General features: G+C 39.5%; 1 protein-coding gene across 3 annotated transcripts in view; it reads right to left on the bottom strand.

Annotated features, from left to right (window-relative positions):
* FMN2 (formin 2) overlaps positions 1 to 22,802 on the bottom strand; it is a 248,618-nt gene that overhangs the window by 50,112 nt on the left and 175,704 nt on the right. For all 3 annotated transcript variants that reach the window (XM_037895301.2, XM_043543314.1, XM_037895302.2), the window contains one exon: positions 11,781 to 11,873. In XM_037895301.2, the coding sequence (XP_037751229.1) occupies positions 11,781 to 11,873 (93 nt within the window). The remainder of the gene's footprint in view (positions 1 to 11,780; positions 11,874 to 22,802) is intronic.

Below are 22,802 nucleotides of genomic sequence, written 5' to 3'. Positions count from 1 at the left end.
TGCACTGCACTGTGTTCTTTCCATCATGTCCCTTGATATCTGCCCGAAGGTATAGTAATTCCTATGGCTGGAGCGCAGCTTGGACTGGACAGCTTCCTCCCCACAAGCACTGATGAGGTCCAGCACCTCGCCATTGCGCCATACTGGGGATTGCCCTAGTGGAGGCATGGTCACCTGGAAAGATTCGCGGAGAGCACTCCACGCCTGGCTGAGCAAACAGAAAGGGGATTTTCAAAATTCCCAGAGAATTTAAGGGGCAGGTCTGGCGGTTAGTCACCTGAGGGCAGGGCAGTAGAGTTCAAAGTGATGACCAGAGTGGCTAGCACAGGCATTGTGGGACACTTCTGGAGGCCGATCAGAGTGCACTAACAGACCAGGGCATCCACACTGGCGCCACAGCACTCCGGCGGGGGTGCACAAAACATTATTCCAGTCACAGGTGGAGTACCAGGAGCGGACCAGACGCGGAGTCAGAGCACTCTACATGCTTTCCCAGTGTGGACGGGTAGCGAGCTAGTGTGCCTGGAGCTCCTTTAATGCACTGTAACTCGCAAGTGTAGCCAAGCCCTTAGTCACTACACTGCTATAGTTTTCAATACTTGTATTTACACTGAATTGAGATCTAAGTACATTTGCATACTGTATAAATGTTCTACGCTATATTCATGGTAAGACCACATTGCAATAGAAGGACGCACCCACAGGGATTCCCATGTCTGGATTTCTCTTGACAATTAAATGCACAGAAAGGTTTTGGCAGAAAGTATAAAAAAATAGACATTTTCTATTCATGAAATTCCAATTGAGCCTTTTAAATACTTCAGTCTTCATAGAGTCTTCAAATTAGAGCTGTCAAACATTTAAAAAATTAATCGTGATCAATTGCGAGATTATTGAAATAGCCATGATTAATTGCACTGTTAAACAATACCACATTTATTTAAGTATTTTTGGAATATTTGGATGTAGAAAACAGGTATTCACATGGCACTGTTGTCATCGTCATTGGTGATCCCTTGATGGAAGGTTGAAAAGATGTTATTTCCCATGGTAGAAACCTGTGCGTGATGTCTTAACGTGGAGAAGCTGATACGCCTACAGCAACCACACAATCATGACAAGCTGGAGGTCTGGGGCCCAGTGGCAGGGAAAGTCCGAGATGACTGGAGATCTCCAACATGCTGCAGCCTTCATCCGCTTTCACAGCTGTTGAGATCCAAAGACCCTCTTCCGCCTGATCCACCATTGAGGACTTGGGGGATTGGATCGTGCTTTGTCTGAGAACTCCTCTCGGACCTGTTTGCCTTGGGAGACCCTTGAACAACATGTTCTGGGTCATCATCCAAGACTGCCATAACATGAAATACATGGCAGAATGCAAGTAAAACCACAGAGCAGGAGACTTACAATGCTCCCCCAAGGAATTCAGTCACAAATTCAATTAACACACATTTTATCAAGTGTCATCAGCATGGAAGCATGTACTCTGGAATGGTGGCTGAAGCATGAAGGGGCATACAAATGTTTAGCATGTCTGATACGTAAATACCATGCAACCCCGGCTACAACAGTGCCATGTGAATTCCTGTTATCACTTTCAGGTGACACTGTCAACAAAAAGTAGGCAGCATTAGCTCCCATAAACATAAACAAACTTGTTTGTCTTTGCGATTGGCTGAACAAGAAGAAGCTCTGAGTAAACTTGTAGGTTCTACGGTTTTACATTGTTTTGTTTTTGAGTGCAGTTATGTAAAAAAATAATTCTACATTTGTAAATTGCACTTTCACAATAAAGAGATTGCGCTACAGTACTCGTATGAGATTAATTGAAAAAATACTATTTCTTTTGTTTATCTTTTTTACAATGCAAATATTTGTAATACAAAATAATATAAAGTGAGCACTGTGCACTTTGTATTCTGTGTTGTAATTGAAATCAATATATTTGGAAATGTACAAAAACATCCAAAATATTTATATTCAATTTAAATTAGTATTCTATTATTGTTTAATAGTGCAATTAAAAACAGTGATTAATTGTGATTATTTTTTTAATCTAGTTAATTTGTTTTGTGTTAATTGCTTGAGCTAACTGTGACACTCCTACTTCAAATACTTCAGGATACAACTACTAATATAGTTTCTAACATGCAGCCCTGATTTACAACTGTGTTACTGAAGTTTTGTGCCAGCATAATTTTCCATCAGTATCATAAACTTGTATTTGTTTGTCTTTATTTCAAATGCCTGAACCTCAGAATGACATTACACTGGCTTATATCTGAAATAATGCAGTGATATTTGAGACCATAGATATATATTTTATTTAGTTTTCAGTTTATCAATAAAATGCATGAACCTATTGTTTAAGCTTTTTGGCACATTTACTAACACTGAAACACAATAGAAACACTAACCTGATGACAACAGAGGGTGCTGTGACCAAAGCAAATGCAGATTGCTTGAGCTATGAAGCAGCCCACTACATAGGTTCCGACTACCCCTCTACCCGGTGGGTTCTCGACGCTCACCCCCACCCCTAGCCCCGTCTCTTCTTGCTCCTACACTGCCCTCGCCCCACCCCCATTCCACCCCTTTCCCAATGTCTCCACCCTGCCTTTTCCCACTCTAGCCCTGCCCCCATTCCACCCTCTTTTCCCAAGTCCCCATCCCTGCCCTGCCTCCTCCCCTGAGCATGCCGGGTCCCCGTCCCTCCCGGAAAGCACGAAGTGTCGCCAAACAGCTGTTAGGTGGGGAGGAGGGGTGGGAAGCGCGGGGAGGGAGGGGGAGGAGCGAGGACATGGAGCACTTGGGGAGGAGGCGGCGGCGGCGAGGAGGAGGAGGGAGCTTGGCTGCTGGTGGGTGCGGAGTATCCACAAAGTCGGCGCCCACGGCCCAGTAGGAATCTCCAAACGTCATCCCCTAAACCCCATCATCCCTCCCAAAGAAATATTGCACCTGCCTACTGAAATGCCCAAGATACTATCTTCTAGCTGTAGATTCTTCCTCTCCGGATCCGAAAGAACCAACAAAACCAGAGGAGATCAGCCTCTCCCACTTCTACAAACAAAATGGTGCCTGAGCTTGATGGAATGCAGCTGATGGCTGTGCTACAACAGGTGGCCGTAGATACTCCATTGGAATCAAATCTGGAGTTTCCACCCTACAGACCACAATGACTGAGATTCAGAGTGCACTGCACGCTCTATCCAGACAGATGGATGAAGCAGAACACAGAATTTCTGAAGTGGGCGATGCTTTCAAAGAGAACAAATTGCAGATTATGAAGAATTGTATCATCATCAAGACTGTTAAGACCAAGCTAACTGATCTAGAAAGCTGCTTGCAACGATATAACATGAGGATTGTGGGTGTCCCTGAGGGAATAGAGAATGGTAAACCTTCTGAATTTGTCCCTAAACAGGTAATTAAGTTGTTGGATCTGCCAGTAGATTTTTGTTTTGATAAAGATCATGCACACCAGGCCCTTGCCCTCAAGCCAGCTCCAGGAAGTACGCCTAGAGGTTTGACTGTGAAATTGCTGAAGTTTACCACTAAGGAGCTTATTTGCAGAAATCCAGAATCCAGCATCCAGCAATTAAAATACAGCTCTTTTATGATTATGCCCCTGTTGTGGTTGCAATGAGGGCAGCTTTTAACCAAGCAAAACATCTGGCCGGGAAGGTGGACTTGAAGTTTTTTATTAAATGCCCAGCAACATTTGATAATATGAATGGTGAGAAGAAAGGATCATTCAGTTCATGTCAGGAGGAGGAAAAAATACCTCAACAGTCTGCAAACTCCTCCCTTGCAAGAGAAGATATTTTTGGAATGATTCAATCATATGGAATTTATGTATTGCTCTCGGAGATCTGATATGGCTGCTCTGAACAAGTTAATGAGCTCTATTTGATAATGATACGTTAGTTCCTTTTCTTTTCTCTCTCTCTTTCATTGGGGTTAAAAGATTGAAGCATTATCATCAATGTACTTCCACATGCCTTAACTCATAGGAAAGGTAAAGTAAAATCTATCATTTGGTTAGTACTTTTATATATAACAAACAAATAATTGCTTTATTAGATTGTGCTTCCTTATGGACTAATGTATGAAGGTTTTATTGGTAATAGGTGATTATTAATACATTTGGGCTCCTCTCAAGAGATGGAATTAATTGGAGTAAATCAGAACTCTTGGGCATTAACAAATATGCCCACAAAGGCCTTTCCTCAAATTGGGATTTTCAGTGGTAATACTCTTGTATGAAACATGTTGGAATACTGATCACCCAAAATATTCAGGAGATCTCTAAGATAAATACTGAATACTATTATTATTAAATACTAATTTTAATATTAATAAATACTATTATTGCCCAAGTGCTTTCACCATCTCATCTGCCCACTGCCCACTAACCCATTCACTGCCACTAGTTTTAACATCCTAAGTCTCGGAGAGCTTCAAAAAGATTAGTGGTCTCAACCGTGTGAGAGCTCTGTTCTGCTAGGTACTGTACAAGCATGTAGTAAAAGACACTTACTAAGACAAAGCATACATTCTTAGGTATAGAGATGGTACTGTAAGTAGTTTACATTGGTTTTAATTCCTCTTTCCAAGACCTGCATGGAAGGACTGATAACTTAAAGATACCTGACTCTTTTCTGTAGGCGGGTGATGGATGGACATACGCACACTTTTTATTTATTTATTTATTTTTTACAATTTTAAAGATTTCTGAAATTGCTTTCCATTAATATATGCAAGAAAAAACAGAATCGCTGATGGTGCAGAGTGGCATAAAAAGGGTTTATTGGCACACCTTTTGATGACTTGTATAAACTCTCTTGTCCCTTATTTTTTGTCACTGATGAGTATGGGGCTTTTTCAAACACATGTCCATAAAACCTTCTTTTACCTGACCACACCATGCAGAGATACCCACACAGTAGGCATAGATTACATTTATGCCACTAAGGATGCGTGAGTGAGTTCCTGTGCAGTGGCTGCAGAGAACTGAATACATTGGCTTTCTTGTGGGTTCTGAAACAAGGCAAATTCATTTAAGCAGTGTTAGTGATCCACATGAAATTGAATGTGCAACAAGAGGACTATGTAGTAATGCAAACCAACTGAGGTGTAGACATCTGAGGTAAAAGACAAGTTGATGCAATACAGATGCATTTGTTAGCATTACCACATCTAAATGTTTGAGATATATATATAAAAAAAAGATGACTTTCATCATTTAAAGCAGACAGAACACTAATAGAAAACTGTAAAACAATTAATGAAATTCACGTTATTTTCCCCCAGTGTTAAGCATTCTGTTTTCTTATGTACTTATTCTGTGTTGCCTGTTCTTCGCATTCCTCTCCAGTGAAATTTTCAAAAATGGGAAGTTTGGGGGGGGGGGGGAGGGGTTAGGTTTATTTTTTTTTCTTTCAATAAAGAGCATATGGGGAACAGTCCTATCTCAGTAGCTTTGCTTATACTAACAGCTCCCTAACTCTGCCCATTTAGCCTTGCTTTGCTTCTCCACTTTGGGACGTACCCAGGGAAAAAACTAAAGACTTCACTGTTGCATATATGAAGTATATGGTACACTGATACAACCTACATATCCTTTCTGTCCTTTGCGTAGTATAGCAGAATTTCAGGCCGACTTTGCAAGGGACTATCGATTATTGTGGTTCTGAGGAAAAAAGCTGATCTTGTCTACAGAATGTGAGGTCTCTGACTACTACAGGGACAGTGAATGGAGTAGAGAGGGGTGTCCCTCCCAGAGTGGAGTGATGGGGAACTAATCTTTTAAGTGGGTGACATGTGGAGGGAATGTGAGTGAAATGCCGTGGTCTCCTCTGGTCCTCACCACTTGAGGAAAATCTTTTTTTTCAGTATCTGATTATTAGGTAGGATCACAATTTATAGGTCAGAACAGAGTTGCAATTTGGATAGTTGAGATCCGTAGCCCAGAATTCAAAGTTACATGAAAGACTGAGGAGGGCGATAGGAAGGCAGAGATAAGGTTAATGTTGGAAACTTATGTCATTACTATTACCACCTTTCAGAACATTTTCAGCATTATAATTTATTTTCATTTTTTAAAATATCTTATAATGTTTAAAGAATGGTGTTTAAAATTAATAGATATTCATAGCCATATACTCATACAACCCCTTTGCTACCTTAATGAAGTTTTTGGCCTGGGAATTTTTTTTAAAGAACAAAACAGTTTTATTTCTATATATTCCTTACGTTATTTTATGCCCTGTTTTCTTGAAAGGATTAGTTTAGAACATTTTGGAAAATAACAACAAAGAATCGTATTACCCTATACATTAAAAAGATACATTTAAAGAACATTAAGTTGCAAGTCAAGCACACAGAAGGTAAGGAATACCAGAATTAAAGTAGCATGGGTATGTGTCTTATGATACGGTCTCTCTGAACATTAGGTAGGAAGTCTGTGGCAGAGTCAGGAGCAGAGCCCAGATCTCTTGGGATCCAGTCCACTGCCTTAACCACAAAGAAACATTCTTGTCTTTCTTACAAACCTCTGCCTTATTCACTATCCATCATTTGCACTGAAAGAAGCAGGGGTCTTGCAGAACAGACAGCATGTGATCATGTAATTAAGGACTTTATCATAGTTCATATACACAGGGGAGGGCAAGTTAAGATTTCATGAAAAACCTTCATTCTGACACTTCCTAACCTGAAGGGGTGATTTTGCAAACTTTACATCCTTTAAAAATAGTTTTGGTATGCAATTTCCTAGATTAAAAAAAATACACAAATCCCCAAACCAACAGAGCAAATTTTATCATGTGAAACCATACTGGCCCACCAGCAGGATTTAAACCCAAAGCCTTTAGATCCACAGCACTGATGTGTACTGCTTGACCTGTAAGAGTAATTGACAGTAGTAGCAGGCTATTATCTTCTAAGTACACCAGCCATGAGAGAGGTAAATGTGACACACTTTGCTAATGGCTTACACAACTGTTTTCTAGATAGCAGTGGAACATGGGGAATCAGGATTCCTGATTTCTATTCCTGGCACTGGAAGGAAATGGTTATAGATAGGATAGCCAACTATATAAATTTGGCATATTTTATCGTTCAAGGCAAGGAGACTGTGGATTGAGTCCGCAACATTAGAGACAGTGTGATCTTGCCAGTTGTACCTGAAATGACCTTGTGTAACCACTCTGTAAAATCAGTGGTATGATACTCACCTGCCTTCTAAGGTAGGAATATGGGGCCTTCCTCAAGAATAAACGCAGTGATGGGCACAGAATTTTGCATATCAGTACATGGGGGAGCTGAGATTAGAATGTACGGTCTCTTTCTGGGTCCCAATGCAATGCAGCACTACTTAATAAAGTGACAGTTTCTACTGCTACATCCTTCATGGAGTCTGTGGGGCCAGGAAGCATGCTCAGTGCAGATGGAATGTTCAGCAACTGTACCAGCAAGCCTCTAAAGGCCTCCCTTGACTGCAAAGTTAACTCAAATTACAACTTGAACGCTGCACCTAGCTCAAGTTCCTTCCACTAACAAAAATCCTTAACTCAAGCTGGCTGGGCCATTAGGGGGCATAACTAAAACTTGAGTGAGCACAACTCATCAGCTGCTAACATGACCACTCTGCAGTGTGGATGTAGGGTAGCTCCATTAGTACTACATTGTCTTTCCACAATTCCACCCGTGTGCCCAGATAAACTCTCCCACTGGGAAAGAATTCATAGAGCTTACTTCAGTGCGAAGAACCATCAGATATGCCCACAGAAGCCTTTGTGTCACACGAGTGAGTGCAATTCCAGTATGAAAACAGCAGCTTGACTGTTGTTCGGCACTGTGGCTGCTCGCTCTCTCAAATTAGGCTAACTTGAAAGAAGTAGCTCACATATAGAAAACTTGAGTTAATATTGCCATGTAAACATACCATAAAAGTCTTTACCAAGCATGTGCAAATTGCAATTTTCAGACACTTACAATTTGGCTAAATCTGGATACATTTTAATGGGGACAGCAAAAGGTACCTGTCTAATACCAGGATCATCCGCCCGCCAAATTTCATATTTCTGTTCTAAATCTTACAGGTGCTAGAGCTCTTCAAAGAAACCTTCAAAAAATGTAACTTTTGGAAAATGACTAACATTTTTTATTGTATACTAATTATTCCTTAGTCTTCTCCTTGGAAGCAGCTAATTTGCTTTTACTGAAACCTTTTTTGGGGCGGGGGAGGGGGGGGAGCCTCTGGCAGAGACAATTTCAGCACAAATGGTTCAAGTTTAGCAAAGCAATACGCAACTTAAAACAGATGTCTCACAGGGTGGCTGATTCTTTAGGTGGAGCTAGACCTAGCCCCACCTGTGAATAATCAGCTGCCTCAGCAGATACTTTGAGGCCAGGGATTGGGTTATAGCCTGAAGATCAACTGGTCCTTAGCTTAGATGAAGAGGGAGCTGTGAAGAGTAATATCCTGCAGGAGATGCTTGGGAGGGGAAAAGAACCCAGTTAGGAGTCTGAGGCAAATGGCCTGCAGAGTGTAATTCTACAGGAAGTAGGTCAGGAAGGAGAGAGGAGCCTTGTAGGCTCATCTTGACTCCTCATCAGGTAGTCTATGGAGCATAATCCTGCAGGGAGTAGACAGGCTCTTGCAGAAAATTCCAGATTAGAGGGGACAGGACACGACATGTTGAACTTGTATTAAATAATGTTATTTTGAAGAAATAAAACTAAAGCTGCACAGAAAAGGAATTGGAATCCTGTGGCTGGAGAGGGTTCTTTGGTGCATGGGCTGGTGAGTTAACCATATAGTTTGCAAGGTGATTATAACAAAAGTATTAGGAAACCGTAACCAAGTGCATCATTTCCAGGTCCACTGATAACATATTAACTGACATGCATAGGGATTGATTCTTCCTCCCAAGGTGGGTGTAATGATCCATTTAAAAAGTAACTCTGACAGGATTCTGAGCCCCAATCTTTTCTGCTTTTACTTTACAAGTTTACTCACTATTTTTTTTCTTTTTACATATAAAATTCAACCTGACCAGTTGCAATATTTTAATTAAAAATTAAACTAATACAACTGTGCTAAACCTGTAGCTGCTCCTATACAGTTCTTCTCTAGCTCCTTGCGAGAGATGTTTAACCACACATGCTCAGCTCTCCACACATACTGGTAGATCGTTTCTCACTTCAGCTTTCTGCCTGGCCAATGCTAGCAATATGTATCAATGGAATATTCTGGAAATGTCTAAAGTTACTCTGAACTGGTGAATCTCATTATACAGAAAAGTTACCTGCTCTGAAAAGCATCACAAAAACATTCCAAGTTATTTAACCCTGTGAACAATTATGAATTTAACTGTAAGTTTAAAACTTTTTTTTGCTTTGGAGAAACTGAATTTTAAATATAAAAGAACTTAAACTTTATTTTACTTTGCCCAGAACACACATTATATAAACACATAAATCCCCCAAAGGTGCCAAAAGTTGTCCCTCTGTTTTTCTAAATGATCTTGTGTGTGCAGTCTAGCTGAAAAGACTCATCGATTATGCCTACATAAACAACAAAAGCCCTTAGAAAAAATATCTAGATCAAAAGCCTGTCAAACACTGAACAGGAAAGAGAAATCCTGTTTTAAACATGGCCTCTTTCAAGTCTGAATTCAATCCCACCAAGTAAAAACAAAGTTCCATAATGGAAGGTATTTTAAAATTACTTTATTTTTTGAACTTAACTAAAGGATTCTTTTCTCCTATATGTTAAGCTCTATTTTTCATATAGTAATATCATTAGAGACTTCTGAAAAGTAGCCTTTGCACGGTTTAAAGAATTGTAGACTAGTTTATTTAGAACACATCTAAATAACCCCTACTTGTAATAATTTCCATTAGAACATGCAAATAATATTTTTAACTTTGCTGCTGTTCTGAGGTTATGGGGTTTCTTCTCCCATCAATGATCACACAAAACTCCCACTAATGCCAAAAAGGAGTAACAGCTGTATGTTCTGATAGGAGACTAGACCTCTAGGATCAGATTTATCAGTATCTTCTTTTCTCTCTGTCTCAAAATGAATACAAGATCAGGGAGGGGGATGACTTTGAGGAAAAAAAAATATCTGGTAAACATATAACAAACAAAATAGAATATTACTTCTCCTCTACATAATCATTCTGTGGAATTCACTGCTGCAGGAAAACAGTCTCAAAAAACTGTGGAGAAATTTAAATAGGGAGCCAGGCAACTTTTATGACCATTAATAATGTTTTCATTGTTCTTTCCTAAAGGGATGAAGAAACATCATTGGATTTTCTTCTGATTTACACTAGTATAGGTGAAATAAATCTCATGTTCAAATCATTGTTTTAGTTTTAAGAGGAATGCATAAAACAGTTATTAGACCTTAAGTTGTAGCTCCTAACACATCATCTGACAGAAAGAATCTCTACTTCCTATTGACAAATGACCTTTAATTTGTTGTTCCTTCTTCCTCATGCATAACCTTATTTGCACATACATTAAGATAGATGCCAAAAAACAATTACCATTGTGGCATAAAGTATAAAATGTAGGCCTCTGATTCCAAAGCAGATCTTACCAATTCTTTCAGGACACAGCTTAGGACCTGTTTGGCAAGGATTTGGGGACTGACCTTTCATGATCTGTTGATTTGTATTTGATTGGTCACGTGGTGTTTTGGCTATGGGCATCAATCTAAATAAATCTGTTCAATGACATGTGAAGTCACAGGAACTGGTGCACCCATGCTGAACGTCACCATAAGACTACCTTGAAAATGCTATTTACCTTTGATGATCCAGTTAGGAAGCAAAAATGTGCATTTAATACCTGCCTAGCTCACTGGAAATAAATAATGGGCATTGAACTCTAATACAATCCATCAATGATCATTTCCATTTGTGATGATTAGTTAACACAGTTCTAGACTTCAGCACTATTGACCTCTAAAAGGGATAAGCAGAAGAAACTTTCACTTCTCACACAATTGTTTATCCAATCATGAAAAAAAGTAATATTTTTGTTTTCTATTATGTTGTATGGTTACAGAAAGCTGGAGTGGGGACAGGAACAGCCAAATAAGTAGACTGTACTGGCCAGAAAACCACCTGGCCAAGTCAGCAGAGAACATTCCGACTCAGAACATTCCCTCATTGGCAGTGCTGCTCTCCTCACCTACTGCAGAATCCTGATGGTGGGGCATGGAAACAGCACCACCCATCCCCTGTTATGGTGCTTCCCTCCTAGTGTTCAGACGAGATCAGCCTAGATACATTTAAATTTATCCCTCCCGTAGCATTTTCCACAAGCCTGTCCATTTGAATTTGCCTTTTGTGTTTGCTTAAGAAATTAGTCTCACTTTTTGTAATCTGAAGAGCTGAAATGAGACCTCTGCTCTGCAGACACCGTATTTTTGGCACAACAGTCACTGCTTTGGAGATGAGTCCAGCTTTAAAATATTTTCAAGAAACAAACATTTTACTAGAGTTGAGAACTCATGATGAGTTCACACTCTTGAGCCAATAGCATCTGTCTTTGCTGCCACTCAAAAGGGTGACTCACTGACAGTACAGCAGTCATCCCACAAATCTTTTAGAACTGCATGGCATCTGATTAAACTAACCCACATCTTTCTATGATGCCAAAATAAACTGTCTCTTTACTCCCAATGTATAAACATTGTTTCTATAACTTTCCTTTGAAATGTCTTGAAAAGGTTAAATGACGTTTCATTATTTACCTTGATTAATGAATTGCTCCATGCTGTCTTTGAAAGGCTGGATGTGCTCTTCTAGCGATACCTGATAAACTTTCCCCGCTTCTGTCTCACATGCTGAAATTGAAACAACAGATTACTTTCGGGTGACAAATCATGGCATAGATATGAATACTATAGTAAAAATACATTAGCTTATGTAAATTTATAGCCAGCAAAACTTGCTAGCATATGATCCTTAGAAAAATACTGCTTCAAATGCAAATGCTACAATAAAATCTTCCTGGAGAGCAATTTTGTTCCTGATCAAATGTTTCTCTGATAAATGTACAGCTGGTGCCCAAAGTAAGTGGTGGGCTTATAGGTGTCAGAGGCCATCCTTCCTGCTACCCTCTGACTCCCAGTGATCTGCTACCCAGGGAGTGACCAGATTTTTGTGGGGAAACATTTGGAACACTTATTGTTTGAACAGCAAGCAATAACGAGGAAGGGGTGTTGTATTTACCTCTTTGTAAATGTACTGTTACATATACTGTATTTTATACCATGCTCCAGCAGGGTGAGCTCCATATCTTATTTATTAAATTATATTTCCCTGGATCAAAATCCTACCCTTATTTCTTGCACTTCTCTTTCTGTTTTTATGTTCAGCTCCCCTCCTCCTAACTCCATTTTAAGGTCCCATTTTTCTCTCTTTTTTAAATTTCCCTTTCTCTTGGTCTTCTCTTTCCTTGTCTTACTTCTTTCTACACATCCTTTCCTCCCCCTGTAATTCTTCCCCACCTCTAGCCTCGTACGGTGTCCTCCTATTTCCAAAATATATTTTCCTTCCTTCAGCTTCCTGAGTCTACCCGTCAGTGGCTGCAAGCTGCAGTACACAAAACACTTGTTCTACCATGGGCTTGGGGGACAAGTATGTAATTAGCTCCTCAAAGGCTTGAAAGGACCTTTGCTCTTCTCCCTTACATCTTATGCAAGTCAGGAAGTCAACAAAGGACCAAGAAGCTTCGGTCTAAAAATATTTCCAGGTAGAAGCCAGGGATATGACCTTAACTGCACAGGCACGGCAAAATATCTATATAAGTGGAAAAAAGAAAAAGAGTACTTGTGGCATCTTAGAGACTAACAAATTAATTTGAACATAAGCTTTTGTAAAGCTACAGCTCAATTCATTTGATGCATGCAGTGGAAAATACAGTAGGGATATTTTACAGAGAACATGAAACAATGGGTGTTACCATACACGCTGTAACAAGAGTGATCAGGTAAGGTGAGCTATTACCAGCAGGAGAGGAAGGAAAAAACAGAACAAAACACCTTTTGTAGTGATAATCAAGGTGGGCCATTTCCAGCAGTTGACAAGAACATGTGAGGAACAGTAGGGGGAAAAATAAACAAGGGGAAATAGCTTTACTTTGTGTAATGACACATCCACTCCCAGTCTTTATTCAAGCTTAATTTAATGGTGTCCAGTTTGCAAATTAATTCCAATTCAGCAGTCTGTTGGAGTCTGTTTTTGAAGTAAATACTCACCAGCAACCACACACCACACAACAAAAACACTAACCCAGGAACCTATCCTTGCAACAAAGCCTGTTGCCAACTGTGTCCACATATCTATTCAGGGGACACCATCACAGGGCCTAATCATATCAGCCACACTATCAGGGACTCGTTCACCTGCACATCTACCAATGTGATATATGCCATCATGTGCCAGCAATGCCCCTCTGCCATGTACATTGGCCAAACCAGACAGTCTCTACGTAAAAGAATAAATGGACACAAATCAGACATCAAGAATTATAACATTCAAAAACCAGTCGGAGAACACGTCAGCCTCTCTGGTCACTTGATTACAGACCTAAAAGTGGCAATATTATAACAAAAAAAATTTAAAAACAGACTTCAATGAGAGACTGAATTGGAATTAATTTGCAAATTGGACACCATTAAATTAGGCTTGAATAAAGACTGGGAGTGGATGTGTCATTGCACAAAGTAAAACTATTTCCCCTTGTTTATTTTCCCCCATAGTGTTCCTCACATGTTCTTATCAACTGCTGGAAATGGCCCACCTTGATAATCACTACAAAAGGTTTTTTTCCTCTCTCTCTCTCTCTCCCCCCCCTCTGCAGGTAATAGCTCACCTTACCCGATCACTCTCGTTACAGTGTGTATGGTAACACCCATTGTTTCATGTTCTCTGTGTATATAAAGTCCCCCTACTGTATTTTCCAAAGCATGCATCCAATGAAGTGAGCTGTAGCTCACGAAAGCTTATGCTCAAATTAATTTGTTAGTCTCTAAGGCGCCACACGTACTCCTTTTCTTTTTGCGGATACAGACTAACACGACTGCTACTCTGAAACCTGACATTATATAAGTGGAGGCATCTCTACAAATCCTTACAGTTACCAGGCACCCTACAGCAAAGGTATCACCTAACATAGACACTTCTAATAAAGGTGAAAAAATACAGTATTAGGAAGACAGAAAGATCTAACTGTTTACATGAGAAAGACAGAAAAGTTCTAATAGATTTAAGAATGCAGGGTGAGACAAGAACTCAGGAAACCAGAACTCAGGCCGTATTTCCCAACTTTGATGAACCTGGCATGAGTCTGGGATATCAAAAACATATGATCTTGTTTGAAAACAGGGTTTTCAGCCCCAAACCAGGTACAACTAAGTGAACTTAGTTCAGTTTTGCATTAACATTTTAGGTTTATTTGAAATTGAACTAAAGCAAAATTCAAGGTGTAAAATTCCATGCAAACTGGGGAAAACAAAACTATAATTACTGAGCAATGCACAGCAGAAGGCTTAATGTGCATGCTGCTACTACAATAGTAGGACTTGCTTGGAGTGGCTTGCCTTGTTCAACAGCAACCATTCTAGATGATTAAAGAGCAACAAAGAAAGGGAGTGAGAGAGACAAGGTGCTTATGTTAATATGTTTTATTAGATCAACTTCTGTAGGTGAAAGACACAAGCTTTCAAGCCACCCAGACATCTGCTTCAGGTCTGGGAAAGGTAATCAGAATTACAAAGCTAAATACAAAGTGGAATAAGGAGTTAAAACACATATTGCAAGAGAGCATTCAAGATGAACCAGGCAATTAACACCTCTGCAGTCTTAGGACAAAAGAGAGTTAGTGGGTTACGGATTGTTATGAGGCAGCATAAAACCAGTGTCTCCACTGCATCCATGATTTTTAGTGTTTAGTAAAGTTAGTATTTAAACTTCCAGGCTTGCCCTTTGAAGGTGTTGTGCAGGTTTCCTTTGGGGACATGGACTGAAAAGTTAGATAGGGAGTGACCATTTTGTGAAAAGTGTTCACCTACAGGTGAGAGGATGTTGTTGTCTTTTATAATTTTTCTGTGTGAGTTCATTTGAGAACTTGGTGATTGTCTGGTTTTACGCACATAGATGTTACATTGGATGAGGTACACCACATATTATGATTGGCATGCGTAGGAACATGGATCTTGAAAGGTGTGTTGTGGGGAGCGTTGATCATCATGGCAGTGGAGATATGTCTACAGGTTTTGCATCTGTTGTTCGGGCAGTGTCTGGTATTGCTTTGATTTGGAGTGTCCTCTGGGCAGTTGGCTTTTGATTGAGGGGTTGTTTATATGCCAGAAGAGGGGGCTCGGAAATCTATCTTTCAGGATATGATCCCCATCAAGTTGTTACTAGAGGTGTGTGGTAGGTGGGTTGTTTTTTTCCCTGAATTGAAGCAGGTTCTCTCAGCATACTTGGGTAGCCTGTTCCATGATGCAATCTACTTCTCCGGTCCTCTAAACTAGTGTCCTTGTTTGGTGAAGGCAGTTTTAAGTGTGTTAAGGTGTGTATCCCAGACTTTCTCCTCAGGGCATATTCTGTGGTAGCTTAGCACTTTGCAGTAGATAACTGATTTCTTGGTGCATCTCGGGTGGTTCCTAGATCTGTGGAGATAAAATGTTGTGATCTGTGGGTTTCTTATATATAGCTGTCTGCAGGGTTCCATTGTTGAAGCTGATTGTGGTGTCCAGGAAGCTGATGCTAGTGTGGGAGTGTTCTAGAAAGAGTATGATGAATAGGTGGTAGTTGCTGAAGTTGTGGAAATCTATCATGGAATTTAGGTCATCCGTCCAGAGGATGAAAATATCAGATGTATCTCAGGTATATCATTGGTTTTGTGGTACATTTTCCCAGAAATTCTTCCTCGAGGTGGCCCACGAAGAAATAGGCATATTGGGGTGCCATCCTATCACCATGGGTAGTTCCCATGGTTTGGACAAAGTGTTTGTTGTTGAGCATAAAATTGCTTTGGGTGAGGATGAAATGGATGAATTTTGGCAATGTGTTTGTGTATAAGGGAGTGTTTGCCACTAGAATGATGACTGATAGAACTTGGGAATGGACAAGGTCAAATCTTAAAGTAGTCTGGCTCTCATGGTGGGGCCACATTATGCATGTATTCAAACAAAATGCGCTAGCTTTAATGTGACACCCTGAGGATTCTGTCTGTACTACTTCTGAATTGTGGATGAGTCTATGAAATTTTATCATGAAATTATTGCGTCAAGGAAAGCCTATGTGTATGTGGATCCAGCCTAAATTAGCAGGGCGGCATCATGTCTCTACCAGGCCAGAGACAATGGTAAGTGATCAGCACTCAACAACAGTATATTTGAAGTAAAACACCTTGGGACAATAGGTTTTGCTCTAGTTGGGAGAAGACTCTTCTACCTTGTGTGTGCACGGAGGAGAGTTTGAAAATAATGCAAAATTTCCAAAAAGACAGAAAAAAAGGTGACCCCAAGCAAGAGTCTATAAAGGGATTCACATGGGGGAGAGAGCCATTTTGCAGCTGATTAATATGAGGCAGGCTGCTGCAGGGGCACAGTAGAAAAGGGGGTGGAGGACCCTGCCATGGAACACAGATGATTCCCCAAAAACTCCCAAGGGAAGGGTAAGCTGGTGAGGGACATCACATTTAGGATTTTGTAGAGCTTTTAGTGATCGGAACTCTCTTGTGCTTTACATTGGATTACATATAAAAAGAGCATAAAGTTGAAAGATTATACAAAATGTGTGTGTGTTTGTGCTTCACAAGTACCACACGCTCCTGGGAGAGTTCAACTGTAAACGAGAAGCTTCACACCTGTAGAGTGGAGTTCTGGGAGATGAGCATTTCAAGTCCTGGGGAATGTGAAGGGTCATTGCTGCACCTAGGGCATCTAGGAGGCTGGACAACAGGTTCCAACACTTGGAGGGTGGTGCCAGTTAGAAAGTCTGTGCTCCGAGATTGTTCCATGGGGCCCTTAGATTGGGACAGTAGCTGGACTCCGTTCAGCTCCAGAAGCTCAACACACCCCAGGGCATCCAGAACACAGAGGCTTAGATTCCCTTCACAGCAGTCCTAGTGGGGGGCAGGAAAGGATGATCACTAGGATCTGTGACAAATGGGTTCAAAAAACTGCCCTAGCTTTAAAATGTCATGAACCAATAGAAAGACAAGGTGGGTGATGTAAGATCTTCTATTGGATCAACTGCTATTGGTGAGAGAGAGAGACAGAGAGAGAAGTTTCGAGCTCCCCAGAGCTCTTCTTCAGCTTGTCTCTCACCAGTAGAAGTTGAGCCAATAAAAGATCTTACCTCACCCATATCGTGCCTCTCTAGTACCCTGGGACCAACACTGCAATGAACCAACAGAACTCAACTCTTGGGCAATGCCAGACTTGACACTTCTTTCAGACCACTTGTAGCTCTAAGTTCTATAAAAGGGGGAGAAAATCCTCTTTGGTGGTCAAAAACTACCACATCTTTTAATGCAAAAGTACTGCTTCTGCCTAAAATCAAATCTGCATAAAAACCCCAAACATATAATGTTACAAAAATATTACAATTCACCCTAAATAGTACCTTTAAATTAAACAGGATTATTTGTGTTACCTTATCTACAAGAGAGCAGTTGTGCTATTGTTTCTAAAAGACACTTCTGTGATAAAGAGATTTACTACCATACTCTGCTTATCCAATATGAAATGAATATTTAAACTGTCATCACTCTAAACCCCTAGAGAATAGCAATCTGTTTTAGAGATCCAAAAGCTCATGTGTCAGAAACAATCACTGGAGGCCTAAACCACACTGCTGTCATACACAGTGCAAAAGAAAATGACTTTAGGAAAAATCCCTGGAGAGCTAGATAATGTAATTCAAATTTAACAAGGCTCTAAGTGGTAATCACACCCTGAATAACAATGGAATCCAGATGCCCAGCAACAAATTAAGATGTACCAAAGGTTTTTTCTTATTTTTCTTTTTAATTAATTGAACATGAAGCCCGAAAACACACTTTGTGGGCATTTCTTTTATCATTGTTTTCCACAACTGTAAAAAATGCTAATGATCAAAAGTACACAGATAAATGGAAATCAAATCAAATTATTCAGTGGCGAGCCACACAAAAGGCATAAAGTTAGTGGGACATTGACAGCTGTAAATATTCTGATTCCTTTTTTTGTTTTAAAGTATAATTGAAGATAGAGGAGAAATGCGAACAGACTTAGTAAAAAACATCAGTAGCCCTATTCAATTTAAAAAAAAGTTAAACAGGCCTTCTTTGCTTGTGTAGCAACTTATTTGAAAACGAATGTTACATATCTGCACACTCCTGTAGGAAGGCTTATGAAACACGTACACGTGCTAAGTCAATACAATACAAGAATGGAATTACTACTGGATGTGATGATTTTCTAGGGTTTGGAGAATCTGCTCATTTATTTAGTGAATATTAAGTCAATTCCATGCTTAGTGAAAGTGCTCCAGTGCAGCATTCTCTTCCTTTACTCTCACTTCTGCTGTGTCTTTGAGGCAAGAATGTAAACTTTGTACTACACAAAAAGAAAACAATTGTACTCCACATGAAGCCTTTTCAGAAATGGTCTCATACATTTAATAGGAGACTGTTCACCAAAAAGCTTCTCAAAATGCTTCACAAACTAATATATGTAGCCACCTCTGGAGTGAAATATGGGAGGTGTTCAATTACGCTGTCGAACACCATACAAGACTTTAGGACAGGAAGTGAAGATGAGTACCTTATCTAATTTAGATAAAAGAAAACTGAAGAGGGATCTTTTAGGTGGGTAAACTGAAAACTACAAAACACAATTAGTCAAAAAGGAGTTTGATCCCAAACACTCAAACAGTATTATGGGGCAATGGAGATCTTCCAAAGGGAGCCAATCCAGAAATATCGGATGGCCATCTGAAAGATCTTGCACTCTGCCACAAATTGCTATAACAGCCTAGGTAACATCACATGAGTTCAGTGTCTCTTCCCAGGCTACGGATTACTCATCATTCTTGACATTCTGTCATAGTCAAACTTTTTATTCTTTTAAGTCATCAGCTACAATTCAGGATGACGTCCTGATATCTTCTCTTAAATTGACTGAGATAAGTGTGGCTCCTCTGAGGATAAGTGCCCCCCAGGGATCGTAGGCTATACCCATGCCAACAGCCTATAGCAGTTCCCCTTCAGAGTCTTTAAGGAAATGCGCAGATACACTATCTTTCATATTCTCTTTGCTTTGGAAAAGAAAAACAGATGTAATATTGTCAGAATGAAATGCTTAATCTTTCTTTCTTCACAGAACTATTTAGAGTCCTGAAACATCTCCCATGACATGTGAATCTTAAAAACAAAAGAAAACCTCTGTTTCTACAATCTGTTGTTTTATGTGAAAGGACTAAAGTTTGACGTTAGTGATCCTAAAAAGATTCAGAGTTCAGGTTTGATTCAGCCAAGCAGCTTGGTTGGGAAAACTGGACTGCAAACCTCAAGAATTAATAAGATTTGGGGAATTCCCACAGTGGATAAACTTCAGAAACAAACACTTTCACTATCCTTGTACCTCCTGTTTCGATCCAGACTAGAAAATGATAAAGAAAATACTCTGAGGGCTTGATCCTATAGAGTCTCTGTGTAGCATGCATCTAAATACAATGAAGAACTGAGTGGCAGGAAAGGGAGTTCCTGAGATCCTAATTCTGCATCAGACTGCTGCTATACTACCCCCAAGTAACTCCTTCCTAGTGTCAGACATAGAACCTAAGAGAAAAAAAATGTGAAACTAAGAAAGGAACTTAAATGAAGAAGCACCTGGCATTAAGAGAATTGTGCTGAAGTCTATGTCCACATGCCTGATATCCACCCACAACCTTTTTGTGTTGTTTTTGTTTTTTTAAATCTGTGGTCTTGTGACTAAGGGAGCAGGTGTACAGAGAGCTGAAGACTTACTACTATTCAGCATGGTACACTAGTACTTTCCCTTGCAATGTATGTTACCACAAATGGCCTCCACTCACACTGACACTGGAACAGAACAACCCTGTATAATGAGTCAGGTTTTGGATTATGGAAGCCTTCATCTAATAGCATCAGAACCACAAAAGAGGGAGCTTGGTTCAAATTCAGTTATAAAATGGGTGATGGTTGAGGCAAAAGTTCTCATTTTGGAAAAACATTCACCCCATTCCTGGCAAAAATTGCCAACCATGTGTAGATCCTTCAAAGACAATGGAAAAATACAGAAAAGGAAGAAAAACACATCTTACTTTGTCCAATTAGGTATACAGGTGCTGAAAATTAAGGCCCCAAATGCAACATCACAGCCTTTAGAAACAGTGGGAGGCATGCTGATACTGCCATTAGTCAGGCAGTGGTATCATCACCTACCGGTCTAAAATGCGTCAGCGTCTAAAATTAACCAGTGATTCATTATTGTCTATAGAACAGGCGTACCATGTCTTTTAGGTTAGGTAGTCTTCAGTCCCCCAGATCAACAAACTACTTTTTAGGATCATAATCTCTCTAAACAGAACTGTTAGATGTACTCATAGATCATGTTCTACACGTTTCAGTGGAGTCTAAAAACCTCTGTCCTGCTGAGCTGTTGTTATTCCACAGCATGACTAAAGGAAGCAAAGATGATAGGAGCACAAACGATACAGACAGTACTCCTGCCTTTCCATATTTCACTGCCTGTATATGGCTTTTCTAAAATGTTCTTTTACTAAATTCTTAGTAGTGCAAGGGAAAGTGGGTGAAATTGTGTGGAATAAGTGACACAAGAATGCCGGCACAGTTTGTTACATACTTTGTAAAATCTATTTGATTTCACTTAACTTGATAATGTTTAAAGTTGGGCTGTCGATTAATCGCAGTTAACTCACACAATTAACTCAAAAAAATTAATCGCAATTAATCACACTGTTAAACAATAGAATACCAATTAAAATTTATTAAATATTTTAGGATGTTTTTCTACATTTTCAAAGATATGGATTTCAATTACAACAGACTACAATGTTTACAGTGCTCACTTTATATTATTTTTATTACAAGTATATGCACTGTAAAAATGATAAAATAATATTTTAAGTCACCCCATACACGTACCATAGTGCAATCTCTTTATCATGGAAGTGTAACTTACAAATGTAGATTTTTTTTTGTTACATAACTGCACTCAAAAATAAAACAATGTAAAACTTTAGAACTTACAAGTCCACTCACTCCTACTTTTTGTTCAGCCAACCGCTAAGACAAACACTTTTGTTTACATTTATGGGAGATACTGCTGCCTGCTTCTTATTTACAATGCCACCTGAAAGTGAGAACAGGCATTTGCATTGCACTTTTGTAGCCGGCATTGCAAGGTATTTACGTGCAAGATATGCTAAACATTTGTATGCCCCTTTATGCTCCGGCAACCATTCCAGAGGACATGCTTCCATGCTGATGATGCTCGTTAAAAAAATTATGCGTCAATTAAATTTGTGACTGTACTCCTTGGAGAGAGGACTGTATGTCTCCTGTTCCATTTTACATGCATTCTGCCATACATTTCATGTTATAGCAGTCTCAGATGATGACCCAGCACATGTTCATTTTATGAACTCTTTCATAGCAGATTTGATAAAACACAAAGAAGGTACCAATGTGAGATTTCCAAAAAAATAGCTACAGCACTCGACCCAAGGTTTAAGAATCTGAAGTGCTGTCCAAAATTTGAGAGGGACGAGGTGTGGAGCATGCTTTCAGAAGTCTTAAAAGAACAACATTCTGATGCAAAAACTACAGAACCTAAACCACCAAAAAAGAAAATCAACCTTCTTTTGGTGGCATCTAACTCAGTCCACTCTGCTTTGAAACATTATAAAGCAGAACCCGTCATCAGCATGGACACATGTCCTCTGAAATGGTGGTTGAAGCACGAAGGCTCATATGAATCTTTAGCGCATTTGGCACGTAAATATGTTGTGACGCTGGCTACAACAATGCCATGTGAAGAATGCCTGTTCTCACTTTCAGGTGACATTGTAAACAAGAATCGGGCAGCATTATCTCCTGCAAATTCTAACAAAACTTGTTTGTCTGAGCAATGGCTGAAGTAAGACTGAGTGGACTTATAGACTGTTTATTTTTGAATGCAGTTATTTTTCGTACATGATTCTACATTTGTATGTTCAACTTTCATGATAAAGATTGCACTACAGTACTTGTATTAGGTGAATTGAAAAATATAATTTCTTTTGTTTTTTACAGTGCAAATATTTGTAATAAAAATAAATATAGTGAGCACTGTACATTTTGTATTCTGTGTTGTAATTGAAATCAATATACTTGAAAATGTAGAAAACATCCAAAATATTTAAATACATGGTATTCTATTATTAACAATGCAATTAATAGCACGATTAATGGGATTCATTATTTTAATCGCTTGACAGCCCCAGTTTAAAGACATTGCTCTTAATAAAAGAGCCTAGCTAAACATTAACAATATCCGAGGACTGGGTCTACCAGTTGGTAAAGCTCAAGGAGGTTCAGTTGAAGTAAGTATCCAGAAGTTTGAATATGAAACAAAAACTATAACATCCTCTCCCTTCTATCAGGCCTCTGATCCAAACTGCACTAATTTACCACCTTAACTAATTGGTCCCATCTCTACTCCTTTTTAAAAAGGGCCTCATATCTGATT

The sequence above is a fragment of the Chelonia mydas genome, chromosome 3 (assembly GCF_015237465.2).
Source record: "Chelonia mydas isolate rCheMyd1 chromosome 3, rCheMyd1.pri.v2, whole genome shotgun sequence".
NCBI classification, from domain to species: domain Eukaryota; kingdom Metazoa; phylum Chordata; order Testudines; family Cheloniidae; genus Chelonia; species Chelonia mydas.
Note: the sequence above shows the minus strand (reverse complement) of the source record. Positions and strands in the feature narration are given on the sequence as shown.